We start from the raw sequence: 21,212 nt of genomic DNA on the forward strand, positions 1-21,212 counted from the left end.
TTACGCAGTTTATCTTTTCCTGGGATAATGATGTTTCTGCATGGCTGATTCTACTGCTCTCTTGCACTACGAGTTCATGAGCCACGCATGCCTGTGACCATGCTAGAGCTCAGAAGGCGAATCAGCAATAAAAGTTTGTTTTCATCCTGGCACATTTACTGTGCATTCAAATACAGAGGCTTAATGTCAGACTATCTCTTCTGGCAGATTGCTGTTCATTATTTTAATAGGAAGGTTGGTGTTTCCTTTTCTTTTTCTGCTGCAAAATAAGAGGCTTTTTTAAAGTGAACAATGAAACAATCTTGCTAGGTACTCAGATTGTGAAAAAAGGCTGTAGGATGTATTTTGCTTCTAGCACACAACATGTAAAATGCCTGTAAATGAGCTGTACAAATATTTCAGAATATATCAGCAGTAAGAAATTCAGCAAAGTTCTTTGTAATTCTGAAGTGTGGTGGAAACAAAGATTGTAATCGTCACAAAAATAAACAAATCAATATGCTTGGTGATATGCAAACGAAATAGTCACTGAAATCTAATTTCCATAGATTATCGTTTGTGCACTGCATAGTTTTTATCAGTAAAACTGTATGAGAGTGCTAATTTAGTAGATATTTCAGTAAAAATGTGTTGTCTGTAAATGATACTGTGCTAAAACACCATGCTTTAGTAATATGTTTGAAACAGTGTACTCTACAATGTACCACCCGCTACATACTACACCATTACCACTCTCATGCTGAATAGATTGGCTACACTTGTTCTTTTTGTAACACATGGATTTTTCCCAATGCCTATGAGTTCAGTGCTGTAACATTAATGGCAGCGCACCCTCTCAGAAATTTGTTCCAGCAGCCCTGGCACATGCCTGTTGCAAAATGTCATTTGTGCATGGGCTCTTGTTTGTACACTTCTTTTGAACTATCCCGATTCCATGCAGGTGTTGAAGCAAGCCAGGTACTACAATTTAAATAGCATTTGCTCAAATATCTGGTGTGCACCTCTCAGGTTTTACTTCAGTATTAAGTATTAACACATGCTGAGAAAGATCACTCTTTATCAATGAAGCATATGTACAGATTACTGTATTGCCATCTGACATTCACATCCAAACAAAACAATGTAAGTTATTTTAATGGGACCTACTGAATTCAGTGCAGAGACACATTCCAAGGACCTTTCACAAGAATCTAAAAACTACACAGTAAAAGCAATAAGGGAAGTGTGTGAGCTGACATTTTAAACAGCAGTTAGAAGAGCCACACAATATGTTCCATTGAATAGTACTTAAGACAGGGTGTGGGCGGGAACAGGGGGGGGTTTAACTGAGCCTTTTTTTCCACATTCCATCATGTTTACAAATAAGAGACTAAGGACCCGATTTATATTTTTGTGGACAAGGAACCCCACTGCAGCTGAGTTCCCTCCCTGCCAGGCTTATGATCCACCCACCTGATTTAAATTCGAGCGGACCATAGTTTGATGATGGTGGAGACTACTCTGTCTCCGTTGTCAAACTCCTATGATTTGTCTTTGGGAGTAATGGCCGTTAGATGTTTGGCTATGTGCTCACCTGCCTAATTTAGATGGGCGGACGTATAGCTGATTTTTAATGCTCAAACCTGACGATAAGGGAAACTGAAAAGTGTTAAATACCACTGTCGCCGTGAGAGGAAAGTCCCATAGCAAAGGGGGCATAGTATTTTTTTTCTTCAAAAATAAAATGCTGCTTTGGGATTTATATTGACGCATGGATCTGTCAAGTTTGACGAAGCTGTACACCATAGTTATAATGCATTGTCAGAAACCAGCATGACAGCATTACCTGTCAATGCTTGAAATGTCTGCTGGGCCAGCAAACATCTCATATTTTGGTGGACGGCAGCTCCATCAGGGCTACAGAGTAATTTACTCCATTGTCCTAGCGAGGAATAAGCCATCCGCCAAATTGTGAATCAGGCCCAAAGAAATATGGAAAGTGTGAGGTTTAAGACACTATTTTATTACAATCCAATTATGAGGTTACTTCCTTTGCACAGTTGACTTCTTAAAGATAGTGATAGCAATCACAGAATGCTTATCCACAGTATTGTCAAATCTGTGCTTCTTTTATAGACCTGAGACCTAATTTAGAGGGCAGTATAGAATGAAACCCTTAAAATATCTCTACGACTAACAGTCTACACCATGTAAATGCTTTGCTACACCTCCGCCCACCTTACATCCACCTCTCCCCTGATCCCCAATCTGCTAGAATCAAAGAGTGTCTCAGTCATACCACAGATCTTACTTTTTAGCCCACGAGATCATTTCTGCAAGTATACCATGTTGTACAGAATCACAAAAAAAACATTGGCAAATCCAATAGGTCCCAAAACGAGACCTGTTAGTTTGGCCAACACTCATTTAAACAGCTGAAATGCCCCACCTGTATGTAGGTCGTATTTGTGTGATGTCAGAGCCAGTGATGTCACTAGGGCCATTGGATGCGTGAATTATCCCTCTGTCATGCAGGTAATGTTCTGTCTGTGATCAGGGTGAGAAATGGCAATAAAGAAAATCACCTCCAATTCTCTGTTTTGTACTCCATGTGAAGTAAAGGCATAATACTTAAAAATGACAGACACCAGCTTTTCACTCATATATACTTATTGAGCTTCAAGTAACAGTATTTAGTAGTGGCCTGTTGAAACTAGTTTGGGTTACTTTCTTGTTAATGTTATATGGAGGCATATATATACATCAAATAGCTGACCTACAACTTCTGTCTAATTTTGTCCTTTCTCTAGGCGAGGCTTTAGGGAAAAACTGTGTTGTGCCAGTGCCCTATGACAAGATTCAGAAGGAGCCCGGGTGGTTGATTGTGCACGGACTTCCTGACGGAATCAGCTTACGAAATCCCACCGACTATGATGTTAAAACCCTGATGGCCATTCTGGAGCAAAGCCACCGGATCCGATTCAAGCTGAAAAGGTGAGAGTCTCTGTGTAGAGGGAGGTTTGTGAGACATGAAATAGCAGTAGCAATTAAATTAAATACATATGTTAGATTTCAAAAAGGCACATATTTCCTGAGTCCCCTTTTCTGTTCATTCCTTCCTCCCAATTTTGATATTTTTAAGATTATTTATTTCATACATCCTCAGTGAAACCTACTGAAATACCAATAAGAGTTTGAGTAACCCAGTGTATACTTTTATTTTCTGTTTGTCTTGCATCAAAAGAAGAGAATAATATCATCTGCAAGGAGACTAGAGTCTCTGCTTGGAATAAATGAACATTGGTTGATGTATTGTATTTAAATGTTTTTCAATGTACAACACCCTTCCAGGAACCCCACCGTCCCTCCATCTACAGTTTGTGTAGCTTTGAAGTCGAAGTGGTAGCTGTGGAGAGCTGCTTTCAGGCTTATCCAGAAGGAGTGTTAAGCAGCTTGTTTTACCAGGTCTTATAATGTAGTCTAGGTTGAACTAAAAAGAACCACATAGTATATATATAAAAATGTGTCTATTTATTAAACTACGCTCACTAACACATTGGTATATCTCCTATCCAGAGATATAAACACAAATACACAATAATACTTCAATTGCAAATAAGGTAAGTAGCACAAGATACAGTAGTCTACAGGGGAAGACCAAACTATATACTAAAAAAGTGGAATGCGTACTGCGACCAAAGTCAGAGGACTTGGACCAGGAGACTCAGTGGAGCTGGGGAAACAAGGAACCACCAAAGGTAAGTACCCAGGAATCCCATGGAGGCTATGTGCAGAGTGGAAACACAGTCGCTAGTCCAATAGAAGGAATGGAAAGCCCCGGTTGCAGTTTTGGAGAAGAAGGAGCCTTCCCAGTGGACCCTGAAGAAACCCTGTGGAAGACAGAAGGTTGGAGAATCACCCCACCCGTACATACGCCAAGAACCAGGATACCTACACCAGGAAACAGGATGCATAGGTGCGAAGTGACGTCGGAAGCCACCATAGACCACAATAGAGTACTTTAGGAGAGATGTAGCTGGAAAAGACTGTGTAAGAGTCCGGTGGAATCCAAGGGTGGATTCTTGAAGTGAAGAACCTGCAAGCAGAGGGGACAGAGTCTATGCCACTCAGAGGGGACCAGGAGACACGGAAGAGCAATGACCACCGATGTCGGATGGTTCAGAAGAGTTGACGGTGACCTTGTTGCAGCAGCTGTGGGGACCAGGCGACGCTGAGGAATACCAGGAGCCGTGCACGAGCTGTCAGATGTTGGAAGTTGAGAACCACTGTGTCTGTGTCGGCGGGAGCACCAACAAGCCTTGACAACTGCAACCAGCATGAAAAGCAAAGAAGGGGCAACGTTGGGACCAGCAAGGTCCAAGGGACTCGCCACAAGCAGTTAAGTCAGTGCAGGCCCGAGCAAGCAGGGGAGCCCATTGGAGCAGGAGAAGACCCTCAAGACGACCCACAGGCGGAAGGCACAGGAGTTGCAAGAAGACCTAGAGCAGCTCAGCAAAGATGAAGGCCCACAGTGCAGAAGATGCATTGAGTATGCTGTTCTTGGCAGGAAGAGATGCTGGAGGATGGAGTTTCTTGTAGCCTGAAGGTCTCTGGAGTGCAGAGCCAACAAGCCTTGGCAACGGCAAGTCGACTCGGTGCACAGTGGTTCAGTCCCAGCGGTTCCAACGAGGGATACTGGCCTCAAAATTGCAGAGAGGACAGGTTAGGCCTCGAGGGAGTTGCAGAACCACCAACTGTGTTGTTGAGGCTTTCAAAGTCTGTGGGACGTCGGAGTTTTCTGAGTTTTTTATATAGAGCGAACTATACCCGAGACATCGGGTATCAGAGTGCTTTACATAGCACCAGTTGCATTACATGAAGACACATTCATTTTGTTAGGCACGGGGAGATTAAGTGATTTGCCCAGAATCACTGGATGTTGCGCGTCCTCCCGTGACTCGAACTTCCTCAGATTTGATGTCGACCACCCTAGCTGTTAGGCCAACTCCTCTCACCAGGAGCAGCAGACCGGTTAGCTTCATTGCGGTGGTTGCAGATGCAGGGAAATGACTCCTTCACTCCAAGGGAGATTACTTCAGATGTCCTTGATGCCCACAGGTCTTTTGAAGATCCTGGATAAAGCACAGACACAGCCGACTGAGAAGAGTTGCAGAACAGCGAGACCAGGAGCAGCAGGAGTCCTTCGTGATGCAGTCTCGGTTCCAGGTGAAGTCCAGCGATGTCCAAGTGTCCAGATGGGTGAAGAGCAATGTGATTTTAGGCTTGAGTCTTGTCCCACGACGAATCCGAGGACCCATCCATAGATAAGCCCTTAAATACCCTAGGAAGGCGGTTAGGATGACTCAGGGGTTCCTCCCAGAGGAGGGGCTGGACAGAGGGGACGTTACTCCAATGCCCTTTGTCCAGTTTCACGCCAGAGCGGGAGCCAAGTGCTCCCTGAGCTGATTTAAACTGGAGTATAAAAGGAGGGGACCAAGTGTGCCCTTCAAAGCAGTCTGGTGGCACTGGCAAGAGCCCCCACCCCAGCCCAATACGCTAAGTCCTGTCTGGGAGGGGGCCACACCTCCCTGTGACAGGAAACCTATTTTTCTCTCATAGGGGATTTCCATGTATAGTCCATGTATAGTCATAAGCACTTGAATAGTCCCGACCACGTGCAGAGACCCCGGTGCACTTCTTTAGAATATCTTGTAGGAAAGTAGGATCTGTTTTTATGGTTACCCCCACTTTTTAGGTCGAGGACCGTCGGAAGTCGGAGATTTAATGTTTCTGAGAGTGGCTCTGTAGCCCGCCTCTCTTTTTGCTTCTCCTCCATTGGCTGGCTTCCTAAACAGAGGCCAGCCATTGGAGGAGAGAGCCGTCCCTCCAAAAAGGCTCCGTCTTTTTCAGATTCGGAGGCGTGTTCCGTGCTGTTCTTTCCACTTTTTAGCCACACCCTCTTTAGAACAGCAGGAACACGCCCCCGAATCCGAAAATGTTTTGGAGCTTCCATCCGCCATTTTTTAGGTATCGTCTGGCCCTGAGGATCTTCTTGCTGTTGTGCACGAGTAAGGTAAGCCATCTTGTTTGTATTTGCGGTCAGCTCTGTCCAGACCTTTTTCCGTCATCCCCCACCCCCGCTCATATGCATGTGCAGATCAGAGGCTGCTGCCCGCAATCCGATGCCATTCGCACACCGCCGCCGACAAAATCCATTAGGAAGCGGCCTCATCGACCCCCCACCCCCCTGCTTCTCATAGCTGACCCCCATTTTAATCGGGGAGTGCTCCTTAAGCTAGGAAAAGTGATGGAGGGCAGCCTGCGGCAGCGCAGCAAGATGCGAAAGGGCATGGCACCCGGCGGCTAGTGAGCCAAGAGCACAGCCCTCCCACATCGCTATTGCTAGCTGCAGTCTTTAGCCCGGCCGCCAACATCCAAATCTTGGCTTCGTTGATGCAGTCAGGCTGGGTGGCATCGCACGCACAGGCTAGTCCAGCAGGTAACCCGATACATCCCGTCCTCCACAGATCCGGAGGCAGCAGGGGCGTTCAGCCACAGAACACCCATTACAGGTCCAACACATGTCCAAGAGAGCTAAATCTATGGCCCATGTTCAGGTAGATACACAATTAAATAAATGAGTCGTGTTTCGTTTGTATTATTTACCACTGCATCTCGTTTAAATATGTCTTCAGCCTGAACCAACACTGGGCACTCCTGACTTAAAAAATGAGGGGAGACTGCAACCGGTTGTATTTTTTTCTTTTTTTTAAAAATTTACTTACCATCCGCGAAAATCTAAAGTGTTTTACCAGCACCACACAAGCGTTCCTTACACATAAATAACTCCAGTCACCCTAGCAGCTCTGTGGAAAACCTTTAGATATAATTTGCAACAACTGCTGTTGTCCTTTCGAAAATAAAAAAAGGTTAAGGGTGGTGCACAATGCTCGCTGCATTTTGGCACTGTAGACCTTGTTTTCAGACAGTGCTTTTCTGGTATCAAGCATCCTTAATAATGTGCCTGCTGCGCCACTTGTTTTAGTGGAAGCAACCCAAGACCACATTTCCCAGAATGCATCAAAGCTCACGATTGGATACAGCAGTATGGCTGATGACTCACATCAGGTATTCATTGTGAGGCTGGCGGAACTGATTTCTTTCGAAGCTCTGACCTTCAAAACGGAACAGCAAATTCATGGAATTGTGAAATTGACGTTAACGAAACCCTTTGTAGTTGCCAATAATTTAACCCAGGTGGCCACAGGCGGCCAGATGTAGGCCTGTGTTCCCGCTGCGTCGTCACCACCGTGGGCCTCTGCCCGCGATGTTATTTATAGAGCGGCGCTGAGCATGCACAGGCCGGCTCATGAATATTAATTAATGAGACAGATTTGGACTGTGGGCGTAGTGAGTCCACTCAGGGGCCTGAGTAGCCTCGCGTAATAATGCTTCCAGAATCCCCGGATGTCCCCGCCACAGCCTTGCTCACTGCGAACTTTAGCTGTGAACAACTGCCTTTTAAAGGCCACGATTTGTTTACAAAGTGAATAATAACAAGCATTTACAATGCAATGGTCTCGGCAATATTATAGGTAGAGCTATTGTTATTGCTCATTATTTTTTTTATCATTTTTGTATCCCTAAATAAATGGCATTAGCTTTTTTTTTGCATATGTGATACCTATTGCATTAGCAGAGAGAGAGTGAGGTAGAGAGAGAGAGAGAGAGAGTGAGGTATTGAAGTAGAGAGTGAGGTAGTGAGAGATAGTGAAGTAGATAGAGAGTGAGATAGAGAGTGAGGTAGATAGAGAGTGAGGTAGTGAGATAGAGAGAGTGAGGTAGTGAAAGAGTGAGGTAGTGAGGGAGAGGGATGTTGTGAGGTAGTGATATATAAGCATAGAGTGATGTGATGTAGTGATAGAGAGAGAGAGGTAATGAAAGAGAGAGTGAAAGTGAGTTAGTGAGATAGAAAGAGTGAGGTAGTGAGATAGAGAGTGATTGAGGTAGTGAGTGAGAGAGAGTGAAGTTGTGAGGTTGTGAGCTAGAGAGTGAGGTAGTGATGTTTTGAGAGAGAGAAGTTGTGAGATAGTGAGGTAGTGAGATAGAGTGGAGTAGTGAGGTAGAGAGAGTTATGTAGTGAGAGAGAGTGAGGTAGTGAAACAGTGATGTAGTGAGGGAGAGGGATGTTGTGAGGTAGTGAGATGTAAGCAGAGTGGTATTGTGATGTAGTGAGATAGAGAGAGGTAGTGAAAGAGACAGTGAAAGTGAGTTAGTGAGATAGAAAGAGTGAGGTAGAGAGATAGAGAGTGAGTGAGTGATGTAGGAGGCTCCATCCCTCTGACCGGTCCAACAGAGAACTGACTGCACAGAGGCCCCTTTCCCTACCCTGGCTCCACAAATACCCTACCCTGGCTCCACAGATGCCCCTTTCCCTACCCTGACTCCACAGAGGCCCCTTTCCTGGTTAACAGATGCCCCTTTCCATACCCTGCCTCCACAGATGCCCCTTAGCTCCACAAATCTCCCTTTCCCTACCCTGGCTCTACAGATGCCCCTTTCCCTACCCTTGCCCCCCAGAGCCCCCGTTCCTGGTTCCACTGATGCCCCTTTCCATACCCTGACTCCACAGATGCCCCTTGGCTCCACAAATGCCCCTTTCCCTACCCTAGCTCCGCAAATGCCCCTTTTCCTACCCCCACAAATGCCCCTTTCCCTACCCTGGCTCCACAGATGCCCCTTTCCCTACCCTGTCTTCACAGATACCACTTTTTCCCTGTCCTGGCTCCACAGATGCTTCTTCGTTCCTGCATGGACCGCTTTGCCTGTCCCTCACTCTCTATCTACCTCACTCTCTCTCACTACCTCACTCTCTATTTCAATACCTCACTCTCTCTCTCTATCTCACTACCTCACTCTCTCTCTGCTAATGCAATAGGTATCACATATGCAAAAACAAGCTAATGACAATGCCATTTATTTAGGGATACAAAAATGATAAAAAAAATAATGAGCAATACCAATAGCTCTACCTATAATATTGCCGAGACCATTGCATTGTAAATGCTTGTTGCCTAGTGTTATGCTGTTTCTGACTAGTCTGACTGGGATGCTGCTAATCAGGACCCCGGTCTCTGTGCTTTCTCCCCTAAATTGGTATGGTAAGTACTTAGGTACATCCCAGATTGGACACTGGTATACCCTTATCAGTCCCTAGTATATGGTACAGGGGTCCCCCATGGGCTGAAGCATGTATTATGCCACCCATGAGGGACCACTCAAACTGTAACTACACGCCTGCCATTGCAGCCTGTGTCAGCTGGTGCTAGCACCACTTACGAAAGCTATAGGTTTACCTATATCTAGGGTCACTGCACTTCAAACCTATAAGTCACCCCTAAAGCAGGCCTTTCAACTTACGAAAGATATAGGTTTACCTATATCTAGGGACACTGCACTTCAAACCTATAAGTCACCCCTAAAGCAGGCCTTTCAATCCTAAAGGCAGGTTGCTTGGTTCCAAGTGTGATGTTGCACCTGCATGGGCAGGACACCCCTACAGCCTTCGGAGTCCATTCTCCCAGGCTGTAAGTGCATCAGCCATTAAGATACATAGATGACCATCTCTAAACTGGCTGTAACGGACCCTATCATGTTTGGTATCAAACATGTTGCAATCATACCTGCACACCATAAACGGAGTGGGTGGTATGATTCCATGCACTGTGAAGCTCTTCTCGGAGGCCCTCAGTGCTCCTGGTACCAGTCTTCTAGACACAGACAGCTCAACATGGCTACTGCCAACCAGAGACACGATTCTGCCCTCCTGCGGCTGAGCCAAGCTCGAGCAGGGGAAGGCAGAACAATAGGTATCCTGTCACAGGGAGGTCTGACCACCTCAAAGACAGCGCTGGGTGGGAGCGTTTGCTAGCACCACTCAGTCTGCTTGAAGGACACACTTGGTGCCCTCCTTACATAGTCCAGTTCAAACCAGCTCATGGAGCAGTTGGCTCCAGCTCTAGTGCGAAACTGGACCAAGGACATGGGAGTATCCTCCCCACGGTTCGACCCCTCCCCTGGGAGGGATCCCTTAATCATCCCAACCCTTTCCTTAGGGTACTTAAGGCTTAACTGAGGGTGGGTCCTCAGATTCGTTGTGGGACAAGATTCAATTCAAGACACCACTTCTTCTTCAACCGTCTGGACACTCTGGACTTCGCTGGTCTTCGCTCTTTGCATCAAGGCTGCAACCGGGAAGATTCCTGCTGCTCCTGATCTCATCGCCCTGCCCGTCTGCTGCAATGTCCATGCCTGTGCACCATACAGGAACCTTCCAAGGCCTGTGGGCATCCAAGACACCTGACGGAGTCTCCCTTGAAGTGAAGGAGTCACTTCCCTGCATCTTCAGGCACCGCAACTAAGCTGACCAGTCTGCTGTTCCTGGGCTCCCACGGACTCCGAAAGGCTCAGCATCACAGGTGGTGGTTCTCCACAACCCTCGAGGCCTGCTCTGCCCTCTCACCAAGTTTGAGGCCAGTATCCCTCGTCAGAGACGCAGGAACCGAACCCCTATGCACCACGTTGACTTGCAGTTGCAAAGGCTTGTTGGCTTCTTTCCACCAAGATCTTTGGGCTCCAAGTAGCCTCAACCTCAAACATCTCCAGTGACCCAGATCTTTGTTCTCACCACATCACTTGCACCATGGCCCTGCATCTTTGGTGAGCTGCTCATGGTCCTCTTGCGACTCCAGTGCCTCCAGCCTGTGGGTCCACTTGAGGGTCATCTTTGAATTCTGTGGGCTCCACTGATTGCTCATGGCCTGACCTGTCTCCCCTGCTTGTGGTCAGTCACCTGGACCTTACTGGTCCCGTCACTGCACCTTCTTATCTTTCCACGTTGTTTGCAGTTGCCAAGGCCTGTTGCTGCTCTCGACGGACACCAACCCCTCAACTCTCGACATCCGACGTGGGACAGCTCGTGAACAGCTCCTGGTCTTCCACAGTGTCGCCTGGTCCTCACACCTGCAGCTCCGAGGTCACCGTCATCTCCCGTGTAGCACTCGACATCGGATTTCACCAGACCCTTTCACCTTCTTCAGCAGCGGCATCTTCCTGAAGTGCTCCTTTGGGTTCGACAGCGGTTTCCGATGCCACTTAACACCTATGCACCTGGCTTCCCTGGTGTAGGTATCCTGGTTCCAAGGGTATCCACGGGGGGGTGGCTCTCCAACCTTCTGTCTTCCACAGTGTTTCTTCAGGGTCCACTGGGAAGGGTCCTTCTGCTTTAAAATTACAACTGCATCTTACCCATTGACTTGTATTGAGTCCGCGGTCGTGTTCCCACTCTGCAAACGGCCTCCGTGGAGTTCCTGGTTACTTACCTCGGGTGGTTCCTTGGTTCTCTTCCAGGGGATCCTCATCAATAGTCATAAGCATTAGAATATTCCCGCCCATGTGCGGGATCCCGGAAACAGTATATTATATGTGCCCCACATATACATATCCATACATATATACCTATATGTATACACAAGCAAATGCAGCCCCTAACACCCTAGAGCTGAATCATGCTGTAAGGAATTTCCACTACACATTAGAAAAAATAGCATTATAAACATGAGAAACAACATTATAACTTGTTTGGAAACTGTTTTAATGCTTAGAAAACAGCAGAAATTCTTAGAAAACACTGAAAGCATAGGAAGCTCCCAGGCTGCATTGCAAATACCCAGTCTAAAAAGACTGAAAAGCTAACTCATAGCTGTATAGTAAGAACTGACACCGTGCCTTTAAGGCACACCTGACCCCCACCTTCCCATCATGCCTCAGGGGTGACAGTTAGGTCAGTTGTTCTTTCCGGCTCCTTCTAGAAGGATCCTGGCAACAGAGCTCCACTTTTTTCTGAGTTTGTCAGAAAATATTGTCTATTTTTTCAATTCTTTTTCCCTTACTTCGACGTTTCACAGCTAAGTCAGTAAGAGGCTGCCTTTTTTTAGGCTTATTTGGGCATTTTTTCCACTTAAAATGCCTTCTCTTTTCGATCCTTGCCCTGCCTGTGGCAAGAAAAAGGCCGCGACTGACTCTCACAGGGTCTGTATCCTGTGTCTGCCGGAGGACCATGATTCCAGCACATGTCCTCACTGCCAGGGCCTGTCCAAAAGAACTTTGAAGGACAGAGAGCGAAGTCGCGCTTATGGCCTAGCGCAACCATCTAGAGGCCGATCTCCGGTGAGGAAGGGCTCCAAGAGGCATAAAAAATCATCTAGAAGCAAGTCCTCTCGTCCTTCCGCCTCAGCGTCGGGCTCGGCGCTGGGAAAAGATGTTCCGGTGGGTCATATTTCGAAAAAGAAGTTCTCGACAGCGGGCTCGCCGTCGAGAGCAGGTACGACGTCGACGTCGAAGTCCAGACCGCCATCGTCAACTCGGCGACGATCGGCGTCGAGATCCAGAGCGGCGTCGAGATCCAGATCCTCTCCGCCGTCGTCAACCCGGCGACGTTCGGCGTCGAGAGACACCCCCCCTCCGCCGTCGTCAACCCGGCGACGATCGGCGTCGAGAAGCAGGGAACCTCCGCCGTCGTCAACCAGGCGACGATCGGCGTCGAGGAGCAGAGAGCCTCCGCCGTCGTCAACCCGGCGACGATCGGCGTCGAGGAGCAGAGAGCCTCCGCCGTCGCCAACCCAGCGGCGTTCGGCGTCGAGGAGCAGGGACCCTCCGCCGTCGACATCTCGATGTCGATCGGCGTCGAGGAGCAGGGACCCTCCGCCGTCGTCAACCAGGCGACGACCGGCGTCGAGGAGTGTCACCCCTCCGTCGTCGAGGGCACCATCCCCACCGTCGTCGAGGCTTCATCGACGTTCGACGTCGAAGCAGCAGGATCCTCCGCCGTCGTCCTCCAAGCGGCGTTCGGCGTCGAGGTTGGCATCGGTATCGACGTCGAGAGTGGCAGCATCTCCGCCGGCGTCCCCGCGGCGTCCGGCGTCGAGGGAGAGAGAGCCTCCGTCGTCGGCTTCACATCGCCGCTCGACGTCGAGGCGGCAGGCTTCGCCCACGGAACATGGCCGCCGGTCCACGTCGAGACGGCGTTCGACGTCGAGAGAGTCCCACCGAGACAGGAGAGGACACCACGGATCGTCGTCAAGACCGCGCTCGACGTCGAGACAGGCCTCAGACAAGTCGGTGGTCCTGGTTACGGAGTCGGCTTCTCGCCACTCCTCCTCCCACTCAGAGGCCTCTCCACGACCAGCAAAGCCACGAGAACCTGCAGCTCAACCCCGTAGGTCTTCTCCTCAGACTCAGACCGTTACTCTGTCGCCCAGATGGCTACTACCAGCACATCATTGGCTAGACTCAGGGCCTACAAGGAGGATGCGGGAATACATCAGCCCAGTGCATGATTCTCCGCTGCAACGCCTGGTGGCGGCTGTGGACAGAGCTAGTCCCCCCAGGCCAGCACGTCCGAGATCTCCGGACTACAGGCGACGCAGATCGCGCTCCCCCAGACGGGAGGAGCGTTCACCTGGGTCAAGGGCGCGTGATCATCACCGGAAGCGCCAAAGGACTCCATCATCGTCCTCTTCCTCGTCCTCCAAGTCCTCCATCAGAAACTATTCTCCCACGCTCACGGACAGCCCAGTGTCCAGGGTCTCTCCCGTAGACGACATCAACACCTACCAGGAAGTGTTGCAGCGGGGAGCACTGAAGCTGGGGATTGAGATGTCAGTCCCCCAAGTCACAACCTCGGTGATTTTTGAAACACTTCACCAAAAGTCTGCCTCTCGTCCGCTGCTACCTTTGGTCCCAGGAATCATGGAACCAGTCATGGACACTTTTCTCACCCCGGCGACTGTCAAAGCCGTTCCGGCTCGTATCCTAAAAAAATACAAGCCAGCTACCTCTGACCCCGTCTTTGTAAAGACAGACCCACCTGCGGACTCCGTCATAGTGGCAGCTGCCAGGAAGGGTCAGACGGCGTCGGCCTCCTCCTCCGTCCCTCCAGACAAGGAGAGCAGAACCCAGGACTCATGGGGACGCAGGACCTGCTCTTCGGCGGCGGCAGCCCTCAAGATCTCCAGCGCGGCGGCGCTTCTGGGCAGGTACGATAGGGCCCTCTGGGATTCGATGGAACGTTTCAAATCCAAGCTGCCCAAGGAGGACCAAAAGGACTTTGAGGAGATTGTTACTGAAGGGGCACTGGTGGCTAATCAGTCGATTAGCACAGCGGCGGATGGTGCGCTAATCTCAGCCCACTCTTATACACACGGCGTCTGCGCCAGGAGGTCGTCCTGGTTGCGTCTGACAGGGCTCAAGCCGGACGCACAGCAACGGATTTTAAACCTCCCGTTCTCTGGCAACTCCCTCTTCGGCACTCACACGGATGAGGAGATGGGGCGCATGAAAACTGAGCTGGACACTCTCAAAGCCGTGGGCTTGGAGAAGAAAAAGGAGTTCAAGCGCCGTTTTCGACCCACCCAACGCAAGGGGCCTCAACAGAGGGTTCAAACCCCTCAGTGGTCTCAGAGCAAACCCCAAGGGAAAACCCAGTTTCGAGGCGGAAAGTCTGGCAGAGGCAGAGGTGGACACCAACAACAGTCCTCCACTGCCACAAGAGGAGGAAAGTCATGAGCTGTGGCTTCCTCTACGACCGTTGCCCACTCCAGTGGGAGGAAGTGCGTCGCAACATCTAGCAGAGTGGGTCAGCATCACAAAAGATCGCTGGGTGCTGAATATACTGCGTCATGGATATGCGCTACGTTTTCGAGCGCTTCCCAGAGACATCCCGCCAAAGAGGTCCCGTCCTCACCACCTAAACCTACTCAAGCGGGAAGTGAGGTCCCTTCTGCAAAAGCATGCCATAGAAAGGGTTCCTCCTTCACAGGTCGGAAAAGGAGTGTACTCCCGGTACTTCCTGGTGCCCAAGAAAGATCAAGAGCACAAGTTTCGGCCGATTCTGGACCTTCGTCTCCTAAACAAAGTCATCGTCAAGGAGAAGTTCCGTATGTTGGCGCTTCACCAAATATGTCCACATCTACAAGTCGGAGATTGGATGTGTTCGGTGGACCTCCAAGATGCGTATTTTCGCATTCCAATAGCAAAGCATCACCGCAGGTACCTGCGGTTTGTGGTAGGAGACAAGCACTACCAGTACAAAGTGCTTCCATTCGGACTCAAGTCGGCCCCGCGAGTCTTCACCAAATGTATGGCAGTGGTGGCGGCCTGCCTACACAAGCAGGGTCTCTTCGTCTACCCGTACCTGGACGACTGGTTACTGAAGGCTCCAACCCAGCAACAGGTGAAGAAAGACTTCCAAATCTGTCTAAGGCAGTTGCACGCTCTCGGCCTTCACGTCAACATGGCGAAGTCCGTGCAGCGGCCTACTCAGTCCATCCACTACCTTGGCTCCGTTCTGGACACAAGCGTGGGAAGAGCGTATCCTTCGGAGGAGAGACTGTCTTCAATGAAGAAAAAATGCAGGCTTATGCAGCAGATGCGGAGGCCGTCAGTTCGGCAGGTAGCATCTCTGCTGGGTTCCATGGCGTCCTGCATTTTTCTGATTCCCCACGCCAGGCTGCGGATGAGACCTTTGCAGCAAGCTCTGGAGGATCAATGGGATCAGTCCACAGGTCGTTGGGGAGATCGGATCTCTCTCCCCCAGGTAGCGAAATCTTCCCTAACATGGTGGACTCGTCAGAACAATCTGTTGGTGGGAGTCCCGTTTCACCAGCCACTTCCGGTGCAATCAGTGGTGACAGACGCGTCGCTACAAGGATGGGGAGCCCACATGGGGTGCCTCCAGATACAAGGTCAGTGGTCTGCAAAAGAACAGGGCTACCACATAAATATGCTAGAGCTTCGGGCAGTCCACCTTGCTCTAAAAGCGTTCCTCCCAGCAATCGAGACCAACTCAATCCTGGTGCAGACCGACAACACCACGACCATGTTTTACCTGAACAAACAGGGCGGGACTCGGTCACGGCCCCTCTCCCTGGAGGCGCAGGCGATCTGGCACTGGCTGCTTGCCCGGAACCTCTCGGTGGTGGCAGTACACCTTCCAGGGGAATTGAATATCAAGGCAGACGCACTCAGCAGGCATTTCGAAGATCAGCCCGACTGGGTGCTGCACGACGACGTGGTGGCGGACCTGTTCCGTTGGTGGGGTCGTCCAGACATCGATCTGTTTGCAGACGACGAAAATTCAAAATGCCACGCCTTCGCGTCCAGATTCCACCGTCCAGGGACCAGGGGGAATGCTCTTTTGATGGACTGGTCAGGGACATTTGCCTACGCCTTTCCGCCCCTGCCTCTGATTCCGAAGGTGGTATCCAAGCTGCTCAGATCCGACATGAAGATGATCCTCATAGCTCCGGACTGGCCGCGCCAGTGGTGGTACCCGGACCTTCTTCATCTCTCGGTTCGACCTCACAGGCGGCTGCCTTGCAGGCCGGACTTGCTGTCCAAGATGGGCGGGAGGATTCTGCATCCCAACCTTCCCTCACTGAACTTAACGGCATGGCTCCTGAGGTCCTGCAATACGGACATTTAGGTCTACCTCCTGACTGCATGCATATTCTCAAGGAAGCGAAGCGACCCTCCACAAGAGCGTCTTATGCGTTTAAGTGGAAGAGGTTCTTCATTTGGTGTAGGGAGAATCACCATGATCCTACAAAGGGGCAGGAGGACGTCATCCTTCCGTACCTCCTCCACTTAGCTAGATCAGGCTTGAAGTATGCATCCATCAGGGTCCATTTGTCTGCCATTACAGCTTACAGGAGGTCTCCCAGTCAACCTTCTTTTTTCCAGATGCAGGTGGTCAAGGACTTCTTGCAGGGGTTGAAAAAAGTTTACCCCCCTGTTCGAAACCCTTCACCTCCGTGGGAGTTGAACTTAGTGTTATCCAAGTTGATGGGCCCACCTTTTGAGCCGATCCACAAAGCTTCTTTACAGCATCTGTCGTGGAAGGCGGCTTTTCTGGTAGCCATTACATCGGCACGCAGAGTAAGCGAAATCCAGGCTCTGTGTACTAAAGAGCCGTACACAGTTTTTCACCAGCACAAAGTGGTCTTAAGGGCACATCCATCCTTTCTCCCTAAGGTAGTGTCTGATTTTCATATTAATCAGTCCATTTCTCTGCCATCCTTCTTCCCGAATCCAGCGACCCCGGCTGAGCGGTCGCTCCACTCCTTAGACCTCAAAAGGGTACTTAAATTCTACCTGGCAAGTACCAGAGGCATTAGGAAGACGGACCAGCTGTTTGTCAACTATGGCGCCATGAGAACAGGCTTCCCAGCAGCTAAGCGATCCATTTCCAGATGGATTGTTTCTTGCATTACCCTAGCCTACCAGCTGGCGAAAAGGCCCTTACCTTTGGCCCCTAAGGCCCATTCTACTAGGGGGAAAGCGGCCACAGTAGCTTTCCTGCATGACGTTCCTATGGCAGAGATCTGCAAGGCGGCCACTTGGAAATCGGTCCATACTTTTACCAGGCACTACTGCCTCGAATCCGATTCCAGGGCGGATGCCCAAGTAGGCCAAGCCTCCTTGAGGAACCTGTTTGGGTAGCTGAGCTATCTGAGCATACTGTCCCTTCTCTGTTTTTTCTTTCCTTTGCCCGCAGGGAGATGAGGTGAGGCTCGCTATTCTATTCTAATGCTTATGACTATTGATGAGGATCCCCTGGAAGAGAAGGATTAGTTACTTACCTGTAATCCTAGTTCTCTTCCAGGGGTATCCTCATCAAAGTCATAAGCAACCCTCCCGCCTCCCCGGGCAAAGGTGTGATAGTTTTCAGAGGTTATTATTTTCTTTGTGCCATGACTTTTCAGTCTCCGCAAAGAACAACTGACCTAACTGTCACCCCTGAGGCATGATGGGAAGGTGGGGGTCAGGTGTGCCTTAAAGGCACGGTGTCAGTTCTTACTATACAGCTATGAGTTAGCTTTTCAGTCTTTTTAGACTGGGTATTTGCAATGCAGCCTGGGAGCTTCCTATGCTTTCAGTGTTTTCTAAGAATTTCTGCTGTTTTCTAAGCATTAAAACAGTTTCCAAACAAGTTATAATGTTGTTTCTCATGTTTATAATGCTATTTTTTCTAATGTGTAGTGGAAATTCCTTACAGCATGATTCAGCTCTAGGGTGTTAGGGGCTGCATTTGCTTGTGTATACATATAGGTATATATGTATGGATATGTATATGTGGGGCACATATAATATACTGTTTCCGGGATCCCGCACATGGGCGGGAATATTCTAATGCTTATGACTTTGATGAGGATACCCCTGGAAGAGAACTAGGATTACAGGTAAGTAACTAATCCGTCTCCGGCACTTCTACGTCTTATGGGTATAGTCTTGACTCAAGTCGTGGTTCGCGTACCACTATTTTAGTATATGGTTTGGTCTCCCCCTGGTGACCACTGTGTATAACATACCTGTTTATATTGAAAAGTATTGTGTGCATTGTGAATATCTCCGGCTAGGAAATGTTTGTATGTGTTAGTGAGTGTCCTATAATAACTACATATTTTTATAAATACACTGTGTGGTTCTTTTTCACTTAATATATACCTATAAGTTTATGGGCCCGATTCACAGAACTAACTTAAGACAAAATCCTAAACTTACTACCATTTTGGTATTCACAGAAGGCACTTACTCATTTTGGTATTCACAGAAGTTAGGAGTCCTAACTTTAGGACTCCTAAATGCCTTCTATGAATACCGAAAGTCTTAAAATTAGGATTTTTCTCTGTTTAGTAGTAGTAAAGTTAGGACTCCTAACTTTAGGACTCCTAAATGCCTTCTGTGAATACCAAAAGTCTTAAAATTAGGATTTTTCTCAATTTAGTAGTAGTAAAGTTAGGACTCCTAACTTTAGGACTGCTAAATGCCTTCTGTGAATACCGAAAGCCTTAAAATTAGGATTTTTCTCAGTTTAGTAGTAGTAAAGTTAGGAGTCCTAACTTTAGGACTCCTGAACTGAGAAAAATCCTAATTTTAAGGTCACACAAGGCATCAGTCTCACAGTCATAGACACTCCTCTACTCATTCACATCGTCGATGTCACAGTGGAAGGTCTCATTCCAGACATACCAGGGACACCGACTCTTCAAGCAAAGGGAGATATACTCCTACACTGTCAGACTCTCCTCCCGTGAGGATTTCACCAGTTGATGACATTTCCACCTTTCAAGAGGTTCTGGTGTTCTGGTGAGGGGTGCTTAAAAAATTTAACATTCCAATGTCTATTCCTACACCAACAACTTCCGTAATATTTGAGAATCTTCAGCAAAAACATGCTTCATGTCCCTTGCTTCCTCTGGTCCTGGGTCACTTAAAACCAGCTACGGAACATTTTCTGACACCCTCTTCAATTAAGTCAGCTCCATCCAGGCTGAAAAGGAAATACCGGCCGCCAGAGCAGGACCCTACTTTACTACGGACAACCCCAGCTCAGGATTCTGTTATTGTGGTGGCAGCGAAAAAGCAACATGCCACGGCTTCAACCTCTACAGTGCCACCAGATAAAGAGAGCGGAAAAATAGACTCAGTAGGGAGGAACAGCAGTGACTACCATGAAAGATGCTAGTGCAACAGCCTTACTAGGCAGATATGACCGGGCACAGTCGGAATCGCACCAATAGTTTGCGATCTACCTCCCTAGAGACAAAAGAGAAGACTTTGATGAGATCTTGACAGAAGGTCTTATGGTCTCGAATCAAGTCATAATCGCAGCAGTGGACACATCCCTTCTTGCTGCTCATGGGTATTACTACGATGTGGCACTTCGGCGGCAATAATGGCTGTACTTGACGTCGCTTAAACCTGAATCACAGCAGCGAATCCTGAATCTTCAGTTTTCAAGTACAACTCTTTTCAGCACTCACGCAGATAAGGAAATGGCCAGGATGAAGGCAGAAATGGAGACGCTAAAAGCTGTTGGCCTAGAAAGACCTAAGTAGCAGTGTAAATCTTTCAGACCTTTTCAACACCTATATTCTACACAGAGGGTTCAAACCCCTCGGTGGTATCAGGGCCGTCAGTCAGGTATGCAACAACAGTACCAAAGCTCCTACCAGCCTTATCAGAAATGACAAGCAAGAGTAAGATCATGTCAACCCCCTCTTTTGCTACCCGTTCCGGTTGGGGGAACCATCCAACATTACTTGGCAGAGTGGTAAAACATCACGCAAGATAATTGGGTGCTGAATATTGTTCGTAGTGGATACTCTCTCCGATTCATCAGCCCTCCACCGTCAATACCTCTGAAACAATTCAGATTCCAACTGCACAAATTACAATTTGAGGCGAACATCCTCTCACAGAAACTGTCCCTCCTTTACAACGTGGCAAAGGGCTACACTCAAGATTCTTTCTTGTCAAGAAGTAAGACTAGAACGAGTTCAGGCCCTTTCTCGACTCAAGGACGGCCAACAAGTGGCTTCAGACAGAAAAGTTCTGGATGCTAGCATTGCATCAAATTTACCCTCAGCTACATCGAGGGGATTGGTTATGCGCAATCGACCTTCAAGACACATACTACCACATTTGAACAAAAGTAGTAGAACGCGCACTGCGAGATGAACAGTTTGCAACAAATTGTAGAGTGCCTCGGAGGTATCACTCTCTGGTTATGAGTGTATGCAATCAATCAAAATGTAGCGTTTCCTGATTCAGGGAATATCCCTCTGAGCACAGCAGTGTTTGATCTCTGAAGGTGATATTTATAATTTCAATCAAAAAGGTTCAAACCAAGTAATGAAATCCAGATGGTGTGAATGTTGCTTGACGTTTTTTATTTTTAATGGTGCAACGATATTAAATTTAGCATATCGAGGTTCAACAACAATTCAGCTTGAAAGCTTGAAAATGTCTTGTACATAGCATTTCGTATATCCCAATGCATTTCGGACATCCTTTGCCCTTCAGTAGGGGAAATCTGATCAGAAATTATGTCAATATAGATATAATGAGTAACCACAACATGTTGGGTGTACCATCCACCTACTCCCAGGTGCACGGAACAAATTGCATAACGTGTACCCAGTTGTGTGGATGCTAATATGCATAATAATCACTGCCGTCCCGAGGGTCCATGACATCAAGTTATTTGTGTTGGTTAAAAAAGGATAGGTGCTCGGTGAAACAAACATGCGATTTATTAAAAAGAAGACTATAGAAGATCAGGTGAAAATCAAAAAAAGTGAGGTTTGCTGAGTTCGAAGTGGTACGCAACG

At 48.4% G+C, this 21,212-nt stretch overlaps 1 protein-coding gene across 4 annotated transcripts in view; it reads left to right on the forward strand.

Annotated features, from left to right (window-relative positions):
* GTF2IRD1 (GTF2I repeat domain containing 1) overlaps window positions 1-21,212 on the forward strand; it is a 1,036,986-nt gene that overhangs the window by 398,123 nt on the left and 617,651 nt on the right. For all 4 annotated transcript variants that reach the window (XM_085649787.1, XM_085649789.1, XM_085649788.1 and 1 more), the window contains one exon: window positions 2,790-2,973. In XM_085649787.1, coding sequence (XP_085505913.1) covers window positions 2,790-2,973 — 184 coding nt within the window. The remainder of the gene's footprint in view (window positions 1-2,789; window positions 2,974-21,212) is intronic.

Source organism: Triturus cristatus, chromosome 3_2, assembly GCF_964204655.1.
Source record: "Triturus cristatus chromosome 3_2, aTriCri1.1, whole genome shotgun sequence".
NCBI lineage: Eukaryota > Metazoa > Chordata > Amphibia > Caudata > Salamandridae > Triturus > Triturus cristatus.